Here is an 18,200-nt window from a genome sequence, read left to right on the forward strand (position 1 = left end):
GCATTCCATTTGGAGTGTAAAAGCCTTTTTGCTAGGAAAATTCCATCACTTTAGACGTAGCTGAGCAGCACTTTGTGTGTGTGTGTGTGTGTGTGTGTGTGTGTGTGTGTGTGTGTGAGAGAAAGAGAGCGAGAGAGAGAGAGAGACACTAAAAGGCAGCAAAAAAGAAAAAGAGGGTGGTGAGAGAAGAGCAAGGATTAGATTCAACCTTCACTGCAGTTTATTACTCATACTGCAGTAGGGCCCCATTGCAGAGACACCAGTATTGCTTATGTGCTTTTGTTCCCTTGTTATATTCATTGAGTTACTTTTAAAATGAGAACAAAACTTTTCCTCACGTATTAAAGCATTACATATTCTGTGCATTTGGTTTGTTATTCAAGCTTTTGTGGTGCTTACAATGAGTGAATATTTTTATGGCGGCATCATTACATCAAATGGAAGTGGGGTGCCTTAGTGGCCTGGGGATTTAAGGCGCCAACCATGCATGAACCATAATGTCCTCGGTTTACATCAGGCCTTCGTTGCATGTCATTCCCCATCTCTTTTTCTCTCTCCCCTCATTTCTATTGATTACTATCTCTAAATGCTTAAGGCATAACTTGGCACAGATGAACTAAATCAAATCAAATGGAAGTAATTATAAAAGTGTGTGCATGTTCTTTATTTTAGACACATTCAGCCTGACACACTGTATCTGGTGACTTTAGAAACCCCACTAGAATTTAAAATAAATCTGTGTGAGTTTGAACACTACACGAGTCACCTACAGGTGGATTCAGCAGATGTTAAGAAGCCATAGTGACTCAGAAGCCAATGGACATCCTGGAGCAAGTTGTGATGTTAGTTGGTAAACACAACATTAATTCATGCCCCTCTAAAAGATGCATATGATTCTATAAAGGCTGTTTAGAAGAGATTAATTTATGAGTAGTTTGTGTGTTTAAGTGTTTGAACTGTGAATGACTTGTATACAAATGGAGTTATGACTTTGCATTGGTGTTGTTCAATAGTGCCATCTGCTGGGGGAGAGCAGTTGGTGCTCAACCAAGAAAAACAAACTGATCTCATTTCAACAGAGGCCACATTAAACAGCTTTGGTCTCATATTTGTGACTTATGTTTTATTATTCCCCCAGGACATATGGTTATTTTCCCCTCCTGATAATACATTTCCTGATGTTGAGATAGGGTTTAGTGTACTTTATTTAATACTTGTTTCATCCAAAACATCAATGATTATTACTTTTTTTTAAACTTCCTGGCTCACAGTAATTTATTTTAATCCTAGGGTGTAGGTAAGTAACTTGTTCTGTCGGCAGGAATTCCATTCAAATCCTAAAACAAAAGCCAACTGACAGCAACTTTAACATTGAAAATGTTTATTAAAGGGTGCTACTGTACACATATTCGTAACATTTAGTCGACACAAGAAATAAGTCTACTTTTTTAAAAATTCTGCACTGGCAAAAACTGAGGACAAAGCTCAAGGGTGTGAAAGGACAAAATATATTTAATAAAAAAGGAAATTACCCCAAAACCATAATCTTTGTGATAAGGGACATGATAAATGTACTGTATGTATGAAAGGGAGAAGGTCACAGCCTTCATTTAGAAGGCTGATTAAAGCCAAAAAAGAGAAGAAAAAAAAACACATCTCAGTCTGTAGACACTAAAACATTTGGTCCTAAGAGTCCATGTTGGAAACCGGCATCGATCTTTTGTATAAGAATTGACCTCTTGCCAGGTGGCAACTTCTTCCATCTGAAAAATGTAAATACTAGATGAAAATAAAATTACTCACCACAATAAAAGCCAGGATATGAATCATCTAATCAGAAACTGGTTTTAATGTTTCAAATGATAACAAATACTCCTAGCTAATTGCGGAGTGAATTTTTCCACTTTTCTGGAAAAAAAAACTATCATAAATCACCAACAAGATCAAATACACTGTTAAAACTGCAGGGTTGTCATAGAGATTGGTCAATGGTCAAGAGACTTTCATTATTTAACCACAAGGTGGCAGACCCCAAAGACTGGTGATGAGTGCTGGTTTCATTTCATGTGGATACAGTGAAGATTGTCTAACTTGTGAACATGAGACTGGTCCAAATATAACACTGCAGTTTAAAAAAAAAAAAAAAAAGAAGGTTGAAAACAGAGCAACTTTTTTTTTTACTGTCCTTCTCTTTTACTGGAGACAGCGTAAAGAAATTAAAAACCCACACGTTTACATGTTAAACTTGGAAAGAGATAAAAAATAAACGATATAGGATATCATCACTACATTAAGAGATAATTGGCCGGCATCATCTGCACATTTGCAAATTGAGTAGTTATATCCTGGTAGAGAGGACAAACTGAAAAATCTACAAGAGATAAAAAGTTTATTTTTTTTAAAGGAAGCGATTATGCAGTCAGGAAAGTGCTGCGGTGGTTGCTTCCTGAATATTGATACCACGGTTTTCTCCTCAGTGGTGTTAGTGGGTTCTTAAAGTAAAGAGGTGCACTGCCTGTAAAGACATGATGATGGGGGTTGTGCACCTGCCATGGGGCAAGCTCATAGTTAGCACAGCTTGTACCAAGCTCTCAAGACTATGTTCTGAGTTTTAACAGATGGCCATGTGCTCATAGATGCAACATACCTTACTGACACAACCGTATCTTGTAAGCACTAAAACATGTGTTAAGACATTAAAAAGAAGGTAAAAGAATACAAAGACCGAACAGCAGAAACCCTCCCCAGTAGCATGTCACCCATGTCCGCTACAGCTTCCCCTGTCCTCCAATGGGGCATGGGTGGAGATAACACGGCTGTGTTCGCTGTCTTTGTTGGACATGGTGAAGAGCAAGGATGGGAGGTTTGGGTGTGAAAAATGTCTGACTCAAGGCTGTCCCTGCAGTGGAGGTGGTACAGTTTCCTCCTGAGGTGATGCACTCATGCACTGACCACATCCTTCTCCTTCTTGTCGCTGTCTTCATGCCAGGTGAGACGTTCCTCATAGAATGCTATGACAATTTGTGGGCACTTATGATTGGCCTCCTTGGCAAGCACGAGATCAGCCTCATCAGAGTCTTTCCTGCAAGAGATAAAGACCAAAGTGTGTCTTTAAAAACCAGTTCAGAATTGTGAATCTCTGCAAAAGTTGGATATTACACTCAATAATAAAAAATAAAAAATAATCTATGTGTAGTGTCTGTCTTGGAGCTTTTCAAAGATGGCAACTAAATGTTTCATATATTTTTAGTAGGGCTGTCAGCATTAATGCACTTTTAAAAAATTTTTTTTTTTTTTTTTTAAATCGCATGCCGCCATTAATTTATTTTCACTTCACTCAGCTTCGCGTCATGCCTAACAGGCTACTATTTTGACCCTTTGCCATACTTCCTCTTAACACATCCTGCTGCTGCAGGAATGATGGAGAAAGACAGCAGCAACAAAATTCTGAATGGCACTTTTTATTTTCCACTCCCGGATAGGTTGAAAGTCATATGCACATTGTGTAAAGCCGAATTAAAATATCACTAAAGCACGTCAAGCTTGAGCTACCACCGACGAGCTAAGCATAGTAGTACAATTAACGTGACTCAGGTTGATGCTAGCGGGCTCAGGCAAAGCACTATTTTGGAGAGTGCTACTTGTCGACCTGCAGATGAAACCAAATCCAAAAAAAGTACTACCGCTCTTGCAAAATGGGTGGCAATTAACTGCAGACCTGTCAGCATCGTAGAAGACTTGGGTCTTAAAGACTACGGTTGGCATGTTCTGACCCGTCTCATACATTGCCGTCGAGGGGGACAGTATTTTCACGCACGCATACACAGCCTGTATGACACGAGAAAGCAGCCAAACTGGAACTGCTGCAAAGGGATGCAAGGTGATCAGTGAGTAATCAAAATTATTTAGGAGTTACTGCACACTATATTGACTCTAGATTCAAATGTGTGACTAGATTCACACATTTTTTTGTTTACAGTAAATAAATAATAAACAAATACAAATCTTAAAATCAAGTTCATAAAGTAACTTTCTTTGCATTCATTTGATTCCCAGTCAAGATACACTGGTAGGAATTGCTTTCCATTGTTAATATGTACTTAGACAGTTCTGAAATGCAAAATAATAGAATTTTAATCATGTGATAAAACGTGATTAATCGCGATTAACTATAGAAATTCAACGATTAAATCGCAATAAAAAGTTCATCGTTTGACAGCCCTAATTTTTAGAAGTGTACATCATGAAGAAATGGCCCTCTGTAAGCCTGCCAACTTTATAACTTGTAAAGGCCATTATTTTCCACTATAAAAGGTTTAAAAGAAACAGTCACTAACAAGTCAGTGATATTTAAACCATCATTCAAAAATAATTGTTTTAAATTGTTTAGGTATGTGTACATTTTAATCAGCATTTCATAAAATCCCTCTGTGGGATTTTATTAACAGACGAGTTGGTTGGTTTGTGTTTTTAGGGCCTGAGCTAGACCAACGGTGCCTAGCACAAAGTGCGAGGAACCTATTGTTTTTGTACAGATTATTATTATTAAAATGCATCTCCACAAGTCTTGAGTGTCCACTTGTGATCGAATCTCACTTCCCTGCACTATATGCACATAAACCCGTAGTAAACACAGGGCTAATACGATTTAATACCAGTGAATAATCCAGATTAAATTTAAAGTTTAAATTCCAGAGCAACATTGGGCCAAAACATGATGAACATGTTAACAAAGCCTACCACTTCATAAGAAACATTAGATCTCCACACGAGTCAGTTGCTCCAATGATCTTCTCTGGCTCAAGTCCTCTCTCAAAGCCACGTGCAACTAGAATGTCATCCTGAAAGACAACGAAGAGAAAAACACATTTTTATAGTATACAAGAAATGCTAAAATGCTGTAGTATGTTACAACCAACTGTTTGTGTCAGATTGTAGACTAAATTATGTTTAGATATATTGGAAAATATCTTAGAATTCTTGCACAATTTTAACTAGCATAAAAATACACTCTACAGGTAAATTATTTGTTTCACAGTCTCTCCATTTCTTAACCTACTGATTCAATATACATTTACTGCATGCCAAAGAAAACTAGTATACGTTTTGACAAATCAATGAAAAGCTGCTACAGTGTGTCCTTGCAATGTATAAAAGATTACATTTTTTCTCTCTTCTAAAGCCCCTTTCTTTCCCTGAAATGTGCCAGAACATTTCCTGCATGGGGCCATGTGTGAATGGGAGCAGGGATATGCAGAAAATCTGCTACACCAAGATGAGACACCCAAAAGCTGTTAATTAACATACAAATAATGAGGTTTTAATCAAGAGCTAAGCTATGGCTTCTTCTAAGGGTGGAAAGCTACATTTGACTCCCCAGGGTGCAGCACACAAAGCCTGAAAAAGGTGTCAACCTCACAAATGCAAATCACCTAAAACAGACTTTCAATGCTATTTACCATGTTTTTGAAACATGATAAAAATGACTGCACCAACACATTACATACCTCCTTCTTCTTCTTGGGCTTACTTCCACCCTCCTCATCATCATCAGAGCTTCTCTTCTTCGAGCTACTCGAGTCTTTGGAGCGTGCCAAGGAGGATGTGACTGATTTGCTGCCTCCACTGCTAGGAGTGGAGCTTCCACCACTGCTGCTTTTCTTGTACGTCTTCATGAATTCTGAAATAAGCTCAGGACAGTCCAGATTCTTCTCTGGCTCCCAGGTGTTGTGCTTTCTGAGGAAGACCACAGTGCAGCAAGTCAGTACCAGTATAACCATAAGTCTTAATCAACAGCACTGATCAGAGATTATCTAATGGAAATCAATACTATAATATCAAACTTAATACCATCTGCAATGTCCATAACACAATGCATATTCTTATCTTTGTTTATTATTTCCTGGTCTTTAGGGTATTTTCTGAGCTTATTTGAATACTGTATCTGACTCAAACAGGTAGTGAATGCCCCTGCTGGCTTGGCTAATTAATTGCCAAGCAACACTTAGAATGAATTTTCCTTGGTGTCTAAGTGATAAACATTAATAGCCGTTCTCCCATTTTTGTTTCAAGGTGAAACCCTCCAATAATGCACTCGAAATATATCAAATAATTGTGATATTTCATTACAACTATTGCCCAGCACAGGGTTGATGATGTAACGTTAGCTTGAATCTGTGGCGGTGTAAGTGCAAGTAACGTTAACATTACCGGTTAGCACACTGGCAGGGAAACAACTTACTCTGAATATCCTTTCCACTTCAGGAAGAACTCAACCCTGCCTTTCACCACCCTCCTGTCCAGCACCTTCTCCACCACATATTCTTCCTCATCAGAGGATGAGGAGTCCTCTTCGCGTGACTTTTTGCCCATAGCAAAGTTTGTTGCTGAACACTACGCTGTCGCAGGCCAATGGCACTTCCCTGTACAGGAAAACGGTAGAAAGGCTAACGTTAACGTAAGATAATATGGATAATAATTTCTATCCGATACATTCGGTTATATAACGTTAAGCGCAAAGCAGGCTCTGGCTAGATAAATACTATTGTATATTAACGAAAGGCATAACGTTAATTATATTGTCGTTTCTTCAATCTGCAACAGGCACGACAATTTAAAAAAAAATGCTAAAACTAATTAGCGTGCTAAAGACCTCGGTAATTGTCCACTCTCAAAAATACTAAGGGGCTAACGCTAGATAACGTTATCCAAAAACGAATAGGTGCACAAAGGAATGAAGATATGTTGTTAGCTAAGCAACTAGCTATTCAATGGGCATGATAGACAAACTTGCTAATCGAGGTAACGTTAGCCAGAAGCTAACGTTTCAACGAGCTAACGTTACACAACGTTGATACCAAATCGCAAATGTAGAACAATACTTGTAGCAGCATGAAGCACTGTGATGTGTTAACCACTTCTTACCCTTGGACGTGTAGACCGCCGATCTTGAACAGTTCACTTCAGGGATAACGCGTCTTTTGTGGTTATACGGTGTTCAAGGCTAATGCTGGGGGCTACTTTAGCATCTAGCCTGCCCTGGATCACTTATGAAGATGCTGTGCGTAGGCTTGTCTGTGCGTAGAAAAGCGCGCGTTAAAGGCGCACAATGAAAACACGCCCCTCGGTCAGTTGATGACCTACATACCTACTGTGATTATACCTTCATTTTTCAAGAGTTCGGAACACGTTTATTGTAATGCATTTACATTGTGTTTCTCGATAGAAAATGCACATTACATATAAAGGTGTATATGTCAAGGTAGTGAAAGGTGTATTGGCGTGGCGTTGCTTCACTAAGAAAGGCACGGCTCCACCTCCACCCACATGTCAAAACATCTGAATCATTTATTATTATTAATTATTATAATTTAACGTGCTATTTTCTGTGCATTCCGTCAGTGTATTTGTGACCTTTGTGTCCATTATGTTTTCACAGCGTCGAGCACAAAAAGCCATATCTTACATATCCCTAAACACAACATAACATCCATTTTTTTATCGTCGTGGTTGTGAGATGCACCGCCTACCTTCAGATTATTGGTCGTTGATTGTGACTGATTGGATTTGGACCAATCAAGATTCAACCAATGCTGACGACAGACTGCAGCGCGAACTACTGACCAATTGCTGTGTGAAAGAGGTGTTTCCTTTGCTATTTATTCTACTGTTGAGGAGCGGGGCTAGGTTCGACTGACGCAGATCACTTCTCTCCGGCCTGTTCACAAGTCTTCAAGGATTTGCTGCCAAGATGTCCAAAGATGTGAGTACTGCTTCAGGAAGCATGTGATCCAATTTTCCTGCAAATTGGCTTTCGATAAACTAGTTATTTGAAGCTATTGTAAAAAGGCTATGCTCAATGCGGACTGCGTTTTCATCATTGCTACCGCAGCTATGAAGCATTGTAAAGCCGCCATTTTATAGCAGCTGGGCCTCGTGGCCTTTTGTTCCTGCTGGTAGCTATGCACGAAATTCAGATATTTTACTGAACTCATATATTCAGTAATCCTATACGAAAGATAAACCCTACTTGAACGTGCATGCGTTTAGTGTTCGCATACAACTGCTGCTAAAATTACTCCATATCATCAGACCTGTCCGCTAACGTTAATGGCGGCGGCGACGTCTCCTCCGCCCTGATTCGATTTTTCATATGTGAACTAAGTTTGGATAAACACCGTTACTGCATTGTTAATTCTGGGGCGGTTTATTGTGGATATAGTCGTTACCGAAATGGCACTCGCTGCTCCCTTAAGTGCTGGTGATTGTACCCTGATGCTAGTATCTTGCATTGTCCATTGTGTAGGTCCCACGTGAACCAGAGCAGCTTCGCAAGCTGTTCATTGGAGGTTTGAGCTTCGAGACCACAGATGAAAGCCTGCGGGCTCATTTTGAGCAATGGGGGAGCCTTACAGACTGTGTGGTAAGTGGCATCACCCCTTGGCACGTTTTTTGTATAGCATAAATGGAGAGCATGCCTATGTAATTTGTGGGAATAATTGTCTTAGGTCATGAGGGATCCCACCAGCAAGAGGTCCAGGGGCTTTGGCTTTGTTACATACTCATCAGTGGATGAAGTTGATGCTGCCATGTCTGCCCGTCCCCATAAGGTTGATGGAAGAGTTGTTGAACCTAAACGAGCCGTTTCCAGGGAGGTATGTTTGATTCGATACATTTGACAAAACTTTCCTTGAGGAAATTACTTTAGCATGTAAAGGAGAGGCATGTGTAGTGAACAATGGTAAATGTCTTCACAGGACTCAAACCGGCCAGGTGCCCACGTAACAGTGAAAAAGATCTTTGTTGGGGGCATCAAGGAAGATACAGAGGAGTCACATCTTCGGGATTACTTCACACAGTTTGGCAAAATTGAGGTCATTGATATTATGACTGACCGCAATACTGGAAAGAAGAGGGGCTTCGCCTTTGTGACCTTTGATGATCATGATTCAGTCGACAGGATTGTCAGTAAGTACACGTTCTCTGCTGCAGACTGAGATTTACCTTTTCTAATGTCTTGAACGGCTACCTAATAAGTTTTCCCATCACACAGTTCAGAAATACCACACAATCAACTCTCACAACTGTGAAGTGCGGAAGGCTCTCACACGGCAGGAAATGCAGACAGCAGGAATGGGTATGAGAGGAGGTAAACTTTTTATGCATTAACACAGATTAATCAATACACATCGCAGCACTTAACCTTATTCCATAGCTAATGGTTGTTTTGGTTTAGGTCGCAGCAGTGGTGGAAGGCCTTATGACTACGACCGAGGTTTCAGTCAGGGTAAGACTATCTGATAACAGATTTAATTAATACCAATATAATATACAGCGTCTGAAACCTGACACAGCATTTGCTTCTTTCAGGTGGCAGGGGTAGATATGGAGACGGTCCTTACAATTGCAATGGAGGAGATGGTGGCGGCGGTGGTGGCGGCGGCGGTAAGCAATTTTGTTGGCTTAAGTGTTTTTTCTTTTTCTTTTTTTTTATTAATAAAATTTGAAGCATGGCAATATACTGAGAATATGTATGTTGTAGGCTATGGAGGTGGTCCCGGTGGTCCTGGTGGATATAATAATGGTGGCAATCGGGGGTATAACCAAGGTTACAACCAGGGCGGTGGAGGAGGCGGCGGGGGCTATGGAGGAAATGGAGGTTATGAAAGCAATGGTTATGGTAAGTGTTTTGGCTCCCCTCAACTGACTACCGTGTTCAAGATGTGGTTAACTAAGTAGTTGTTTTTTCCTTTTGCAAATATCTCATAGGTAACTGTGGTGGAGGGGGCGGTGGTGGGGGCGGCAATAACTACAACAACATGGGCCACTACGACCCCCAGGCCTCCAACTTTGGTCCAATGAAAAACAACTTTGGTGGCGGCGGTGGTGTTGGCGGCAGGAACTTTGGTAAGATGGAGAAAGCAGATGGAAGGATGTATACTGTCATTTGGCATAGTTTCTGTATGCTAAATACTTTATTTTCATTTCCAGGTGGCTATGGAGCTAGTTCAAACAATGGTGGATATGGTGGCCGTTCAGGAGGACGATTTTGAAATGTGAAGTAAGTATTTGATGGCATGCCTAGATTATAAATTTGATATACAACCAGAGTTTGTAGTTGCAGGGACTCGTTAAGTGTAGATAAACATAAAAATCACTCTGGATCTCAGGTCATACAAAGTCAGTGCACAGTTAACGATGTTGTTCCGTATTGTTCAACAGGACTGAGTACTTAGGAGAGGAGAGCAAGGAGAGGAGAGCAAGCGAAGTGACAGGGCAGCTGCAGGTTTACCTCCTAATCTGCTCAGCCAAACAGTTGTGGCAGGTTACAGCTGCTGCAAGAAGAGATGTACAGTAGATAAATCATGGAGGGTCTTCATTTAAACGTGTTTTTTTTTTTTTTTTCATCAATGTGTTTATGGAAAGCAAGCATTCCAATGAGGTTTTATGTAGATGTTTTTTTTTTTTTCTTTAAGCCTGGTTTTTATTTGTAACTGCATCAAATCAAGCTGAAATAAACCATCATTCAGTTTTTTTACAAAGTCTTGTTAGCCTCTTGAGTGGTTTGGGAAAGGGAGGGTTCACTATTAGATGCTGCACATTACATCAGCCAAACAAATCCACCTGGGAAGCCCTGCACTAGTCACAACACGCACCATAAATCAATGCCAATAAAATACTGGTAGAGGAATGAGAAGTGGTGCACAGATACTTCAATCATAAAGAGCCCATCACTTGGTACAGACTCTACCCTGAGTTCTGCAAAGACCAACTGGAGGATGCTAGCTTACATGCAAGTCTTTGAGGCTAGTCATGGAAGCCAGCTGAGGGAGAGAAGTAGCAAAACCATCGCCAGGATCATTGAAGCAGGGGAGAGTGAGAACAGAAGCCTGAGGCTAGCAGGCAGCAGCTACCAAAAGGCTTAAGTGCTGTCTGTAGGTAAGACCAGACTTCTCAACTACTGATAGTATGTCTTGCTTTTGTCATGTAGCTGGTAGTAAGTTGTGTAGCCCAGTAATGACAACTTATGTGCATCGTTTTTTATTATGACTTACACCAATGTTGACTGGTAAAATTGGCCTCCTAATTGTGCATAGAGGCCCTACAACATTGCATGCGGTGAACATAAATCAACGCACTTTTTTGCAAAAGATTGCATTTTACTTATTTTGCATTTCTGCCCTCTAGGAAACCCACTACATGGTCTCGAAACCCTTGACTTCATTTCTGTGACAATGGCTCAGGTAAAAATAATCAAAACCCTGCACGTCACTTTCCCCCCCCCCAAAGTTTCATTTTATTTAACGGATTTATGTTTTCACAGGTTCTGATTAATCATGTGGGTGCTGGAAGACTTTTTATTTATTTTTTTATACTGAAGACTGCTATGCAGTGTCTTTTTTTTTTTTTAATAAAGTATTTTTTTAAAGGTACTCAGGTGTGGTTCCAGTCAATTGTAAGAGCATTTGTTTATTGATTCATGTTAAAGTCATAACCACATGAACATGTAATTTCCAGTTGATATGCTTTCATTTGGTACAATCAGGCAGTATACCTTCTGTAAGGGTATTAAGACTATCCCCACTTATTTAGCATTGCTCTCTGTTTTGCATAGTTGTGTGAGGTACTAAATAAATTTTACCATCGGGTGTCTGTTGTAGGGCGTATTCATCTATTGAGTATGGCTGTCCATTTTCATCTCTTAAGTGAGAAAATACTTCTGAATAGAGGCCTGTAAGGCGACACTTAATAAAACCCAAGCTGCGCTGGAACTCAAGCCTTTCCTGTGCCAGGTGCTCTCTTTGGGCCTGCAGCTCGTTCAGTTCTCTTTCAAGGTGAATTATGCTCTCAAGCTTCCTTTTCCTGCAGTTCTGAGCTGCAACTTTGTTCTTCCCTCTTCGTCTAATGTCCCTCACCAGTGCTAGTTGATTATCTGTTAGCGTGTACTGTGTCAGGAGTTCATTGAAGTCATCCACAGGTAGATTGATCATCTTCTCTGTGGGGAAGGGAATTTTCAACGACATGGCCCGCCTTTCATCTCGGCTCAGCGTACCTGGAGTGGAGTTACTTCCTTGTGGTTTTATATACATGTTATGTTGTGAGCTCCCTCTGCTGGACATTCCAGAGTCATTGAACAGGTCGCTCAGAGCAGATGCCAGGCCCTGCTGTTTCACTGCCCGGGGAGTCGGAGCATTAGGTTGTGACTGAGATAAAGTGGGTTGGGGTGAAAAATAAGGCTGTGTACCTGAGTGTAAATACAAGGAAGATTGACTCTGGTAGTCCATTGAGTAATGGATGTGTGCTCTTCTGGCATGCTCAGTCATGCTGTCTGGTTCACCATCACTATATGTCATACCAATGTCTACACTCTGGCAACCCGGTGCACCACCAACAGGATTATCTGGGGAGGCCAGAGGTGGACTAGAACCTAGAGACAGACCCGAGTCTGACTCTAGATCATCAGCTGAGCGAGCATGTGAACTTTGTCCATGTGTAGTCCACAGCATGTGTCGATGTAGATCCTGAGAGAGAAAAGCATTGGCCCTCCTGTGCCCTTGACTGGTACCAGACATGTTCATCTGTTCCCTAAAAGCCATGTGTGATGGCTGTGTGTGAGAAGAGATGGGGAGCATTCTTTGATTGAGCTGAGCTTGTCCATACATTGCCTCTGCGTTGCTGCCTAGGCGATGACAGACAGGCACTTCTTCAGAGTAACATCCATCGTAAGTGTCGGTGGGGCCGAGCTCACAAGCAGCAGGAGGCGGCTCAGAATGGGACTGAGCCATCCCATATCCTCCCATATGGACCATGGGCTCCATGGTTTGGTACTGTGTTGTTTCATAGGAGCCTTCACTGGGGACTTCAAACTCCTGTAACAAAAACAAAAGTTATGACCGACAGCAGGTACGTCAGTATACATGTCACACTAAACAGCAATAAAATGATTGAAGGCAATTATTAAATTTGCAAGACCTCTGAGTTAATTAGTGAAATGGGGTCCTTTTTTTTTTTGCATATCATCTGGCTCACTAGTTTGCCACCACTTCAGCATGCCACCCCTAGCCTATGAAGGGCTCTCATAGATGTGGTCAGGTTTCACCTGAAAACAGATGGCTATTGTGCGGTACAGGGGGCCGCAAGCAACATACAGCACTTGCCCCCTCTCGCAATCTCTTCATCCTGCCATCACTCAAATGGGCCATTGTTGCCTTCCTCAGCTGTGTATTTGTTTTTCAACAGTTAGCAACACATGAAAAGTGGGAAATATGTATTTATTCCACTAGAATGAAAAATATAACTAATAATTATAAATTTTCATTTATGAACCATATTTTAACTGTTGTATTTCATACTCTTTCAACACGACACTGATAATAACTTGTCATTAATAAAATAAATATATAAAATACAGGCTGATATAGACTGTGGTGTACAAATGTGTCATTTTCTACAGTGTCCTCATATGCATTTGTTAAAAAACTGTGGTGAATTGTAACGTAGTGCATTTACTCAAGTACTTTACTTAAGTACAAATGTGAGGTACTTGTACTTTACTTGAGTTGTTTCTTTTCATGCCACTTTCTACTTCTACTCCGCTACATTTCAGAGAGAAATATTGTACTTTTTACTCCCCTTTAAGAGTAAAATTAAGATTTTTGCACACAAAACACATGTAGTTTATAAAATGCAATGTGTTTTTATAAATTAAACTACCCAAGTACAGCTAAAATTATTTGACTTTCAACCCTTTTTGTCATGCTTTTAATGCTCTTTTTAATGCCCAGTTTCTAAAGTGTGAGGCTTTTCTGCATTGAATACTTTTACTTGTAACAGAATATTTTTACAGTGTGGTATTAGTACTTTTACTTAAGTAAAGAGTCTCAATACTTCCTCCACCACTGTTAACAATACAACCTGCACTTCCATGATAACACAGCAGGAGTCATTGTGATAACACACAGTAATTGGCATATCCAAGACACACAACCTATAGTAACATTTTGCAATAAAAAAACCTGACTTTTACAGTGCTCTCAGTGTGTCAGTGCTGAAGAGTTACCTGCAGCTCTGTGATGGCCATCAGCTCCTGCCAAGCCACATCCATCTCTGTGTCCTGAGGAGCTCCATGAGATCTGGCTCCAGGGAAATTAGTTGACATGGACACTCCACCACACAGCCTGCCTGGAGTGGCTAATACCTTGTAAAAGAAAAGAAAATGAATTACTTCATTCACAAGTCTATTTTAGGCTTGATTATGTGATTCTGTTTTCCTAGCTCTTAGACAGACCTACCTCACAGGTTCTCCTCAGAGGGAGAACATAGTTGGCTGTTGAACACATTCAGGAGAGGCTCTTGCTGCAAAAGATTAACCTGGAAATTACACGGAACAGCAAGTTGTCACCTACCCAGCCTCTAAACTTTGACACATCAGGAAGATGATATACAAAACCGTTAAGTCACGCCATGCTTTCAAACACATTTCTAATACATACAGTACATTACATATCTGTAGACCTGTCGGTGCTAAATAAATGACTGTTTGGGTGTTGTATAGCTTCTTTTGGAGCACATGAAGGGTTCAGTTGAGTTGACTCCTCCCAACAGCTGTCCTGAGTGCAGCTATGCCGACCCCTGATAAGACAATCTGCGGGAAAACAGTGCTCTCTACAAGACACACTGGGGCCAGTGGCTGCTTTGGAAAATTTGGTGTAGGCCTGTGGCTCACATGTTGGCAGTAATCTTTAAACTCTTTTGGTTAAGCTCTGACAGTAGCCATTATTATTATTATTATTTTTTTATTTATTTATTTATTTTTTTTAAGTTTTAGCAGCTCCAACTTGTATTTCAGAATTTAAGGTTTTCAACACACAAATGAAACAGTGGCTTAAACACTGAATACATTTTTTATGTATTCACTTGTCAAATGTACACCTGCATACTGTATATTTATACTCACACATACGTGCACACCGTATGTCAGTGCATTACATAGTCATGCACAATAGCCTTTGTAAACACATAAGCGCATTCTGTTTTATCGGTTCTGTTGTTTTTCATTCTGAATCTGCTTGTTTAGATGTTTTAACCTGAAATAAAAAGCCTAACCAGGGATGGGGCTGCAAATAACCTACAGCTATACCTGTTGCGTTGTTTCCCCTTATGTAACAATGTAACTAACAATAAATTAATGGTAAGAGTCTGCCTTAACACTTAACTTTTGCATGGGCTAGAGTAATGCTTTTATTCCCTACCTTTACAGTCGAAGGGTCACTTCAATAAATGTCATATGTCATTCCTAATACTTTGTTGATTCAATACATATGTTTTAATTTAGCAGGATTCCTCCCATCAATAAATGCAAAACGTGATATCATGAAGTGGAAGCCTCAAGCTACTCCACTGACAATAATACAGCAACTGCTTTGTAGTTAATACACAGGGAGTGGTTGAAGGTACCTTTGAAGTTAGAATTATTTGAAATTTTAAAAAGTTATCAAAGTCAGGCTAATTGGAGTGGAGCATCACACTCAGATGTCACAGATTACAGTCTTGGTTCAATGAGTTAAGCCTTTGAAGAGCCTTAAATGGCCTGCATCAATTAAACTGTCTCTAATCTGAAAACAAAATATACATATATATTTGCAAAATGTGGTATATTTCGGTATGAGATATGTATTTTTCAAGTAATTCTTTCTACTTGATGAACAAATGTGTTTTCTCATTTTTTATTTCAAGATTTTAATTACTGACTTACTGACCCTCAAAACTTTGTAATATTGCTCATTATTTCAGTGGGCTCGTGTAAGGCTATTTGCTATCATCTGCCGTTGGTGAATTATTTTGTTATGTGTAAAGGTTCTGAAACATGGGGTTATATTTACTGTAACCGGCATTGTGTTTCTTGACTGTAAGGAATCATAATTCACTTAAAACTACTCACTGGTTCAGTCAGTAAAATTAAAAAGTTGATAAAACAGTATGTCAAATTAAGTCAGCAGGATAAAACTTTGAATAAAATTTGTGGATTTGTGGGAATCTATTTGTCTGTGTTATTACTGTAACTGTATTATTTAAAACTTAAATGGAAGCTTATGCAACAATATAATTACATTGTTTAATAGTTTAATTGTAGTTGTTACGTGGTGATGTTTAATGTCACATTATCTGAAGTGCTACATCTACCTAAATAAATATACTGCAATAAAGATTTAATTTAAGTGGGAACACTGTGACTTGCAGCATACATAGCTTTACAATAGAAAAAGAAAAGATCTGATGAATCAGAAGAAGGAAGATGTGAATGAACATACCTGAGCGACATTCTCTGCTTCTTCAACAGGTGATGAGTGAAAAAAAAAATCTTCAGATGTGAAGCACAATCCTGGTGGTAAGAAAAAGAAAAAAAAATGAGTAAAAAGAGAGCTGTTCTTTTTCACATACAGTATATTGTGCTGTTGCTGACTTTTAACAGATCACAAGAAGTAAAACACACTAGGCCTCTTGCTCTATCTCAACTGTCTGTCTCTTTCTGCTCAGCTACACATACAGCCAGTGGCATAAATGGGATGGCTCTGTGCAGCAAACGCAATCTTCCTGTAAAGCACCCACACCACAATTTTTTGCACTCTTGTATCCTTAATAGCACACTTGCACCCCAACCTCCAAATTTCCCTTTTGCCCACATGACAAACCACAAACCAACAGTCTGGCGTACAGCACGACAATCATTCTGCCAGTCCACACTGAGGTAGGTAGATGTTTACAAAAATGAAAACCTGTAAGCAATTTTGATTCTAATTATGTAAAGACAATACACATAAAACAATCAAATTAAACAACTAAAAATGACTGAAAACTAGCCAGATGGTTGTCTCTGTCCTGGCCAAACCGTACAAGAACTGTGTCCTTTCAAATCCTCCTAAACGAAAAGTATGAGAAGTAGGATGTGGAGCACCTGGAGCCGGCATTGCTGTGAGGGGCCTGTTCAAGCAGGGGTGGGTTGGAGGTAGGATTGAGACTTTAGTTTAGCAGAGATGGAATGTACACCCTCCAACAGGTAAGAAAGACTACATTGTTCCTCTATCTGGCAGAGCAACCGTCAAGGGAGAGAGAGGAGCAGGGGGAGAATGAAGGGGAGCGTGTCTTACATAGCAAGTGACCATTAAAATCCCTCACAAAAAATCCCCTCATTGCCCTGATCTGAAGCATTGTGAGCAGTGAACTCACAAAGGCTGTGTTATGTAGAACTGCACTATTGTGCAACAGCTTTCACACAATTACTGATAGTAGAGATGTTGCTTATTTACTGTAACATAGAGCAATTTATCTTTATGCACAGTGATAGATAGCAGTCTGTCTCACAGCGACGTTGATTTTGAAGCTAATCAACATCACATTAAATATTCAAGACATTTTAAGCTCTGTAAAAGACCCCCTACTGTGTACACTGTGTACAACATAGTGGATAGATTTCCTTTTTAAAAGCATTTGTTGATTAAACCATTTGATGGAAATACTGAAATATGCATCTTGTTAATTCAGTTTCTGTGGCTACAAAATATGCTATAGCCTTCAGTCTTTGTAAAACAAGCAGATGTAAATGTATGTTTGTAGGATTACCTGCATTTAAGGGACTGTCGGTCCACTTTCTGAAAAGACAAGAAGTCTGCAGTCATTTGCACATTAAACAACTGCAATCTGCAACAAATGCAAGTAGTGTATTTAACTAAGCCTGGCTGGAACTAATTATTTTTTCTCAGAAATGCAAAGCCCGAAAACAGATGTCACAATCACTTTCTTCCTTAAATGAATACTTATTTTTTGACACTGTTAGACAGAAAACAAAACGTCTTAGAGTGGAAACAAATCTTCAATAAACTGCACCACAGAAGTATACAGTAATTCAATTAACAAATATTCCAACTTTAGTATAAATACACAAAAATTGATATACAAACTTTCAATCAATTATGTTGTGTAAAGAACTGATTAAAAGTGTTCACCTTCTTTATTAACACATGTGATAAGTCTAAATGTATAAAATAATACAGATAAAAGTACAGTAGAGTATAAAGGGGGGTTGAATATTTTTATAGTGGGTACATAAAAACTCTTATGATCTATATGATTCACAGCAGCATTACACTTAAAAGAATTCAGACTTTCAGTAAGGCACTGTATATTCAAAAACCATGAGAACA

The 18,200-nt window shown here is 39.6% G+C and overlaps 3 protein-coding genes across 10 annotated transcripts; 1 reads left to right on the plus strand and 2 right to left on the minus strand.

Moving 5' to 3' along the window:
- Positions 1–1,831: 1,831 nt before the first annotated feature.
- Positions 1,832–7,100, minus strand: cbx5 (chromobox homolog 5 (HP1 alpha homolog, Drosophila)). The gene is made up of 5 exons (XM_078255047.1): positions 6,925–7,100; positions 6,242–6,422; positions 5,508–5,736; positions 4,741–4,841; positions 1,832–3,082 (listed from the first exon to the last, which is right to left on the minus strand). Exons 2-5 carry the CDS (start codon positions 6,370–6,372, stop codon positions 2,941–2,943), a joined length of 603 nt encoding a protein of 200 aa, XP_078111173.1. The 5' UTR covers positions 6,373–6,422; positions 6,925–7,100; the 3' UTR covers positions 1,832–2,940.
- Positions 7,101–7,653: 553 nt separating this feature from the next.
- On the plus strand, positions 7,654–11,432 carry hnrnpa1b (heterogeneous nuclear ribonucleoprotein A1b). Of its 3 annotated transcripts, XR_013502267.1 has the most exons (12): positions 7,654–7,762; positions 8,306–8,422; positions 8,508–8,654; positions 8,757–8,967; positions 9,053–9,148; positions 9,236–9,286; positions 9,370–9,444; positions 9,542–9,679; positions 9,769–9,906; positions 9,991–10,060; positions 11,188–11,243; positions 11,324–11,432. XR_013502267.1 is itself a non-coding variant. In XM_078255045.1 (11 exons), the coding sequence occupies exons 1-10, from the start codon at positions 7,751–7,753 to the stop codon at positions 10,050–10,052; spliced, it is 1,047 nt and encodes a 348-aa protein (XP_078111171.1). In that variant the 5' UTR covers positions 7,654–7,750; the 3' UTR covers positions 10,053–10,060; positions 10,222–10,541. The 3 variants fall into 3 exon arrangements, 2 of the variants coding, with proteins under 2 accessions (XP_078111171.1, XP_078111172.1); XM_078255045.1 differs by lacking the exons at positions 11,188–11,243; positions 11,324–11,432 and adding an exon at positions 10,222–10,541; XM_078255046.1 differs by lacking the exons at positions 11,188–11,243; positions 11,324–11,432 and adding an exon at positions 10,222–10,541 and having other exon boundaries at positions 9,053–9,136.
- On the minus strand, positions 10,456–17,637 carry nfe2 (nuclear factor, erythroid 2). Of its 6 annotated transcripts, none has more exons than XM_078255040.1 (5): positions 17,620–17,637; positions 16,311–16,381; positions 14,292–14,370; positions 14,060–14,197; positions 10,456–12,869 (listed from the first exon to the last, which is right to left on the minus strand). In XM_078255040.1, exons 3-5 carry the CDS (start codon positions 14,337–14,339, stop codon positions 11,589–11,591), a joined length of 1,467 nt encoding a protein of 488 aa, XP_078111166.1. In that variant the 5' UTR covers positions 14,340–14,370; positions 16,311–16,381; positions 17,620–17,637; the 3' UTR covers positions 10,456–11,588. The 6 variants fall into 6 exon arrangements, with proteins under 6 accessions (XP_078111166.1, XP_078111169.1, XP_078111165.1 ...); XM_078255043.1 differs by lacking the exon at positions 17,620–17,637 and adding an exon at positions 16,955–17,194 and having other exon boundaries at positions 14,292–14,355; XM_078255039.1 differs by lacking the exon at positions 17,620–17,637 and adding an exon at positions 16,955–17,194.
- Positions 17,638–18,200: the final 563 nt, after the last annotated feature.

This window comes from Sander vitreus, chromosome 7 (genome assembly GCF_031162955.1).
Source record: "Sander vitreus isolate 19-12246 chromosome 7, sanVit1, whole genome shotgun sequence".
In the NCBI taxonomy this organism is placed as follows: domain Eukaryota; kingdom Metazoa; phylum Chordata; class Actinopteri; order Perciformes; family Percidae; genus Sander; species Sander vitreus.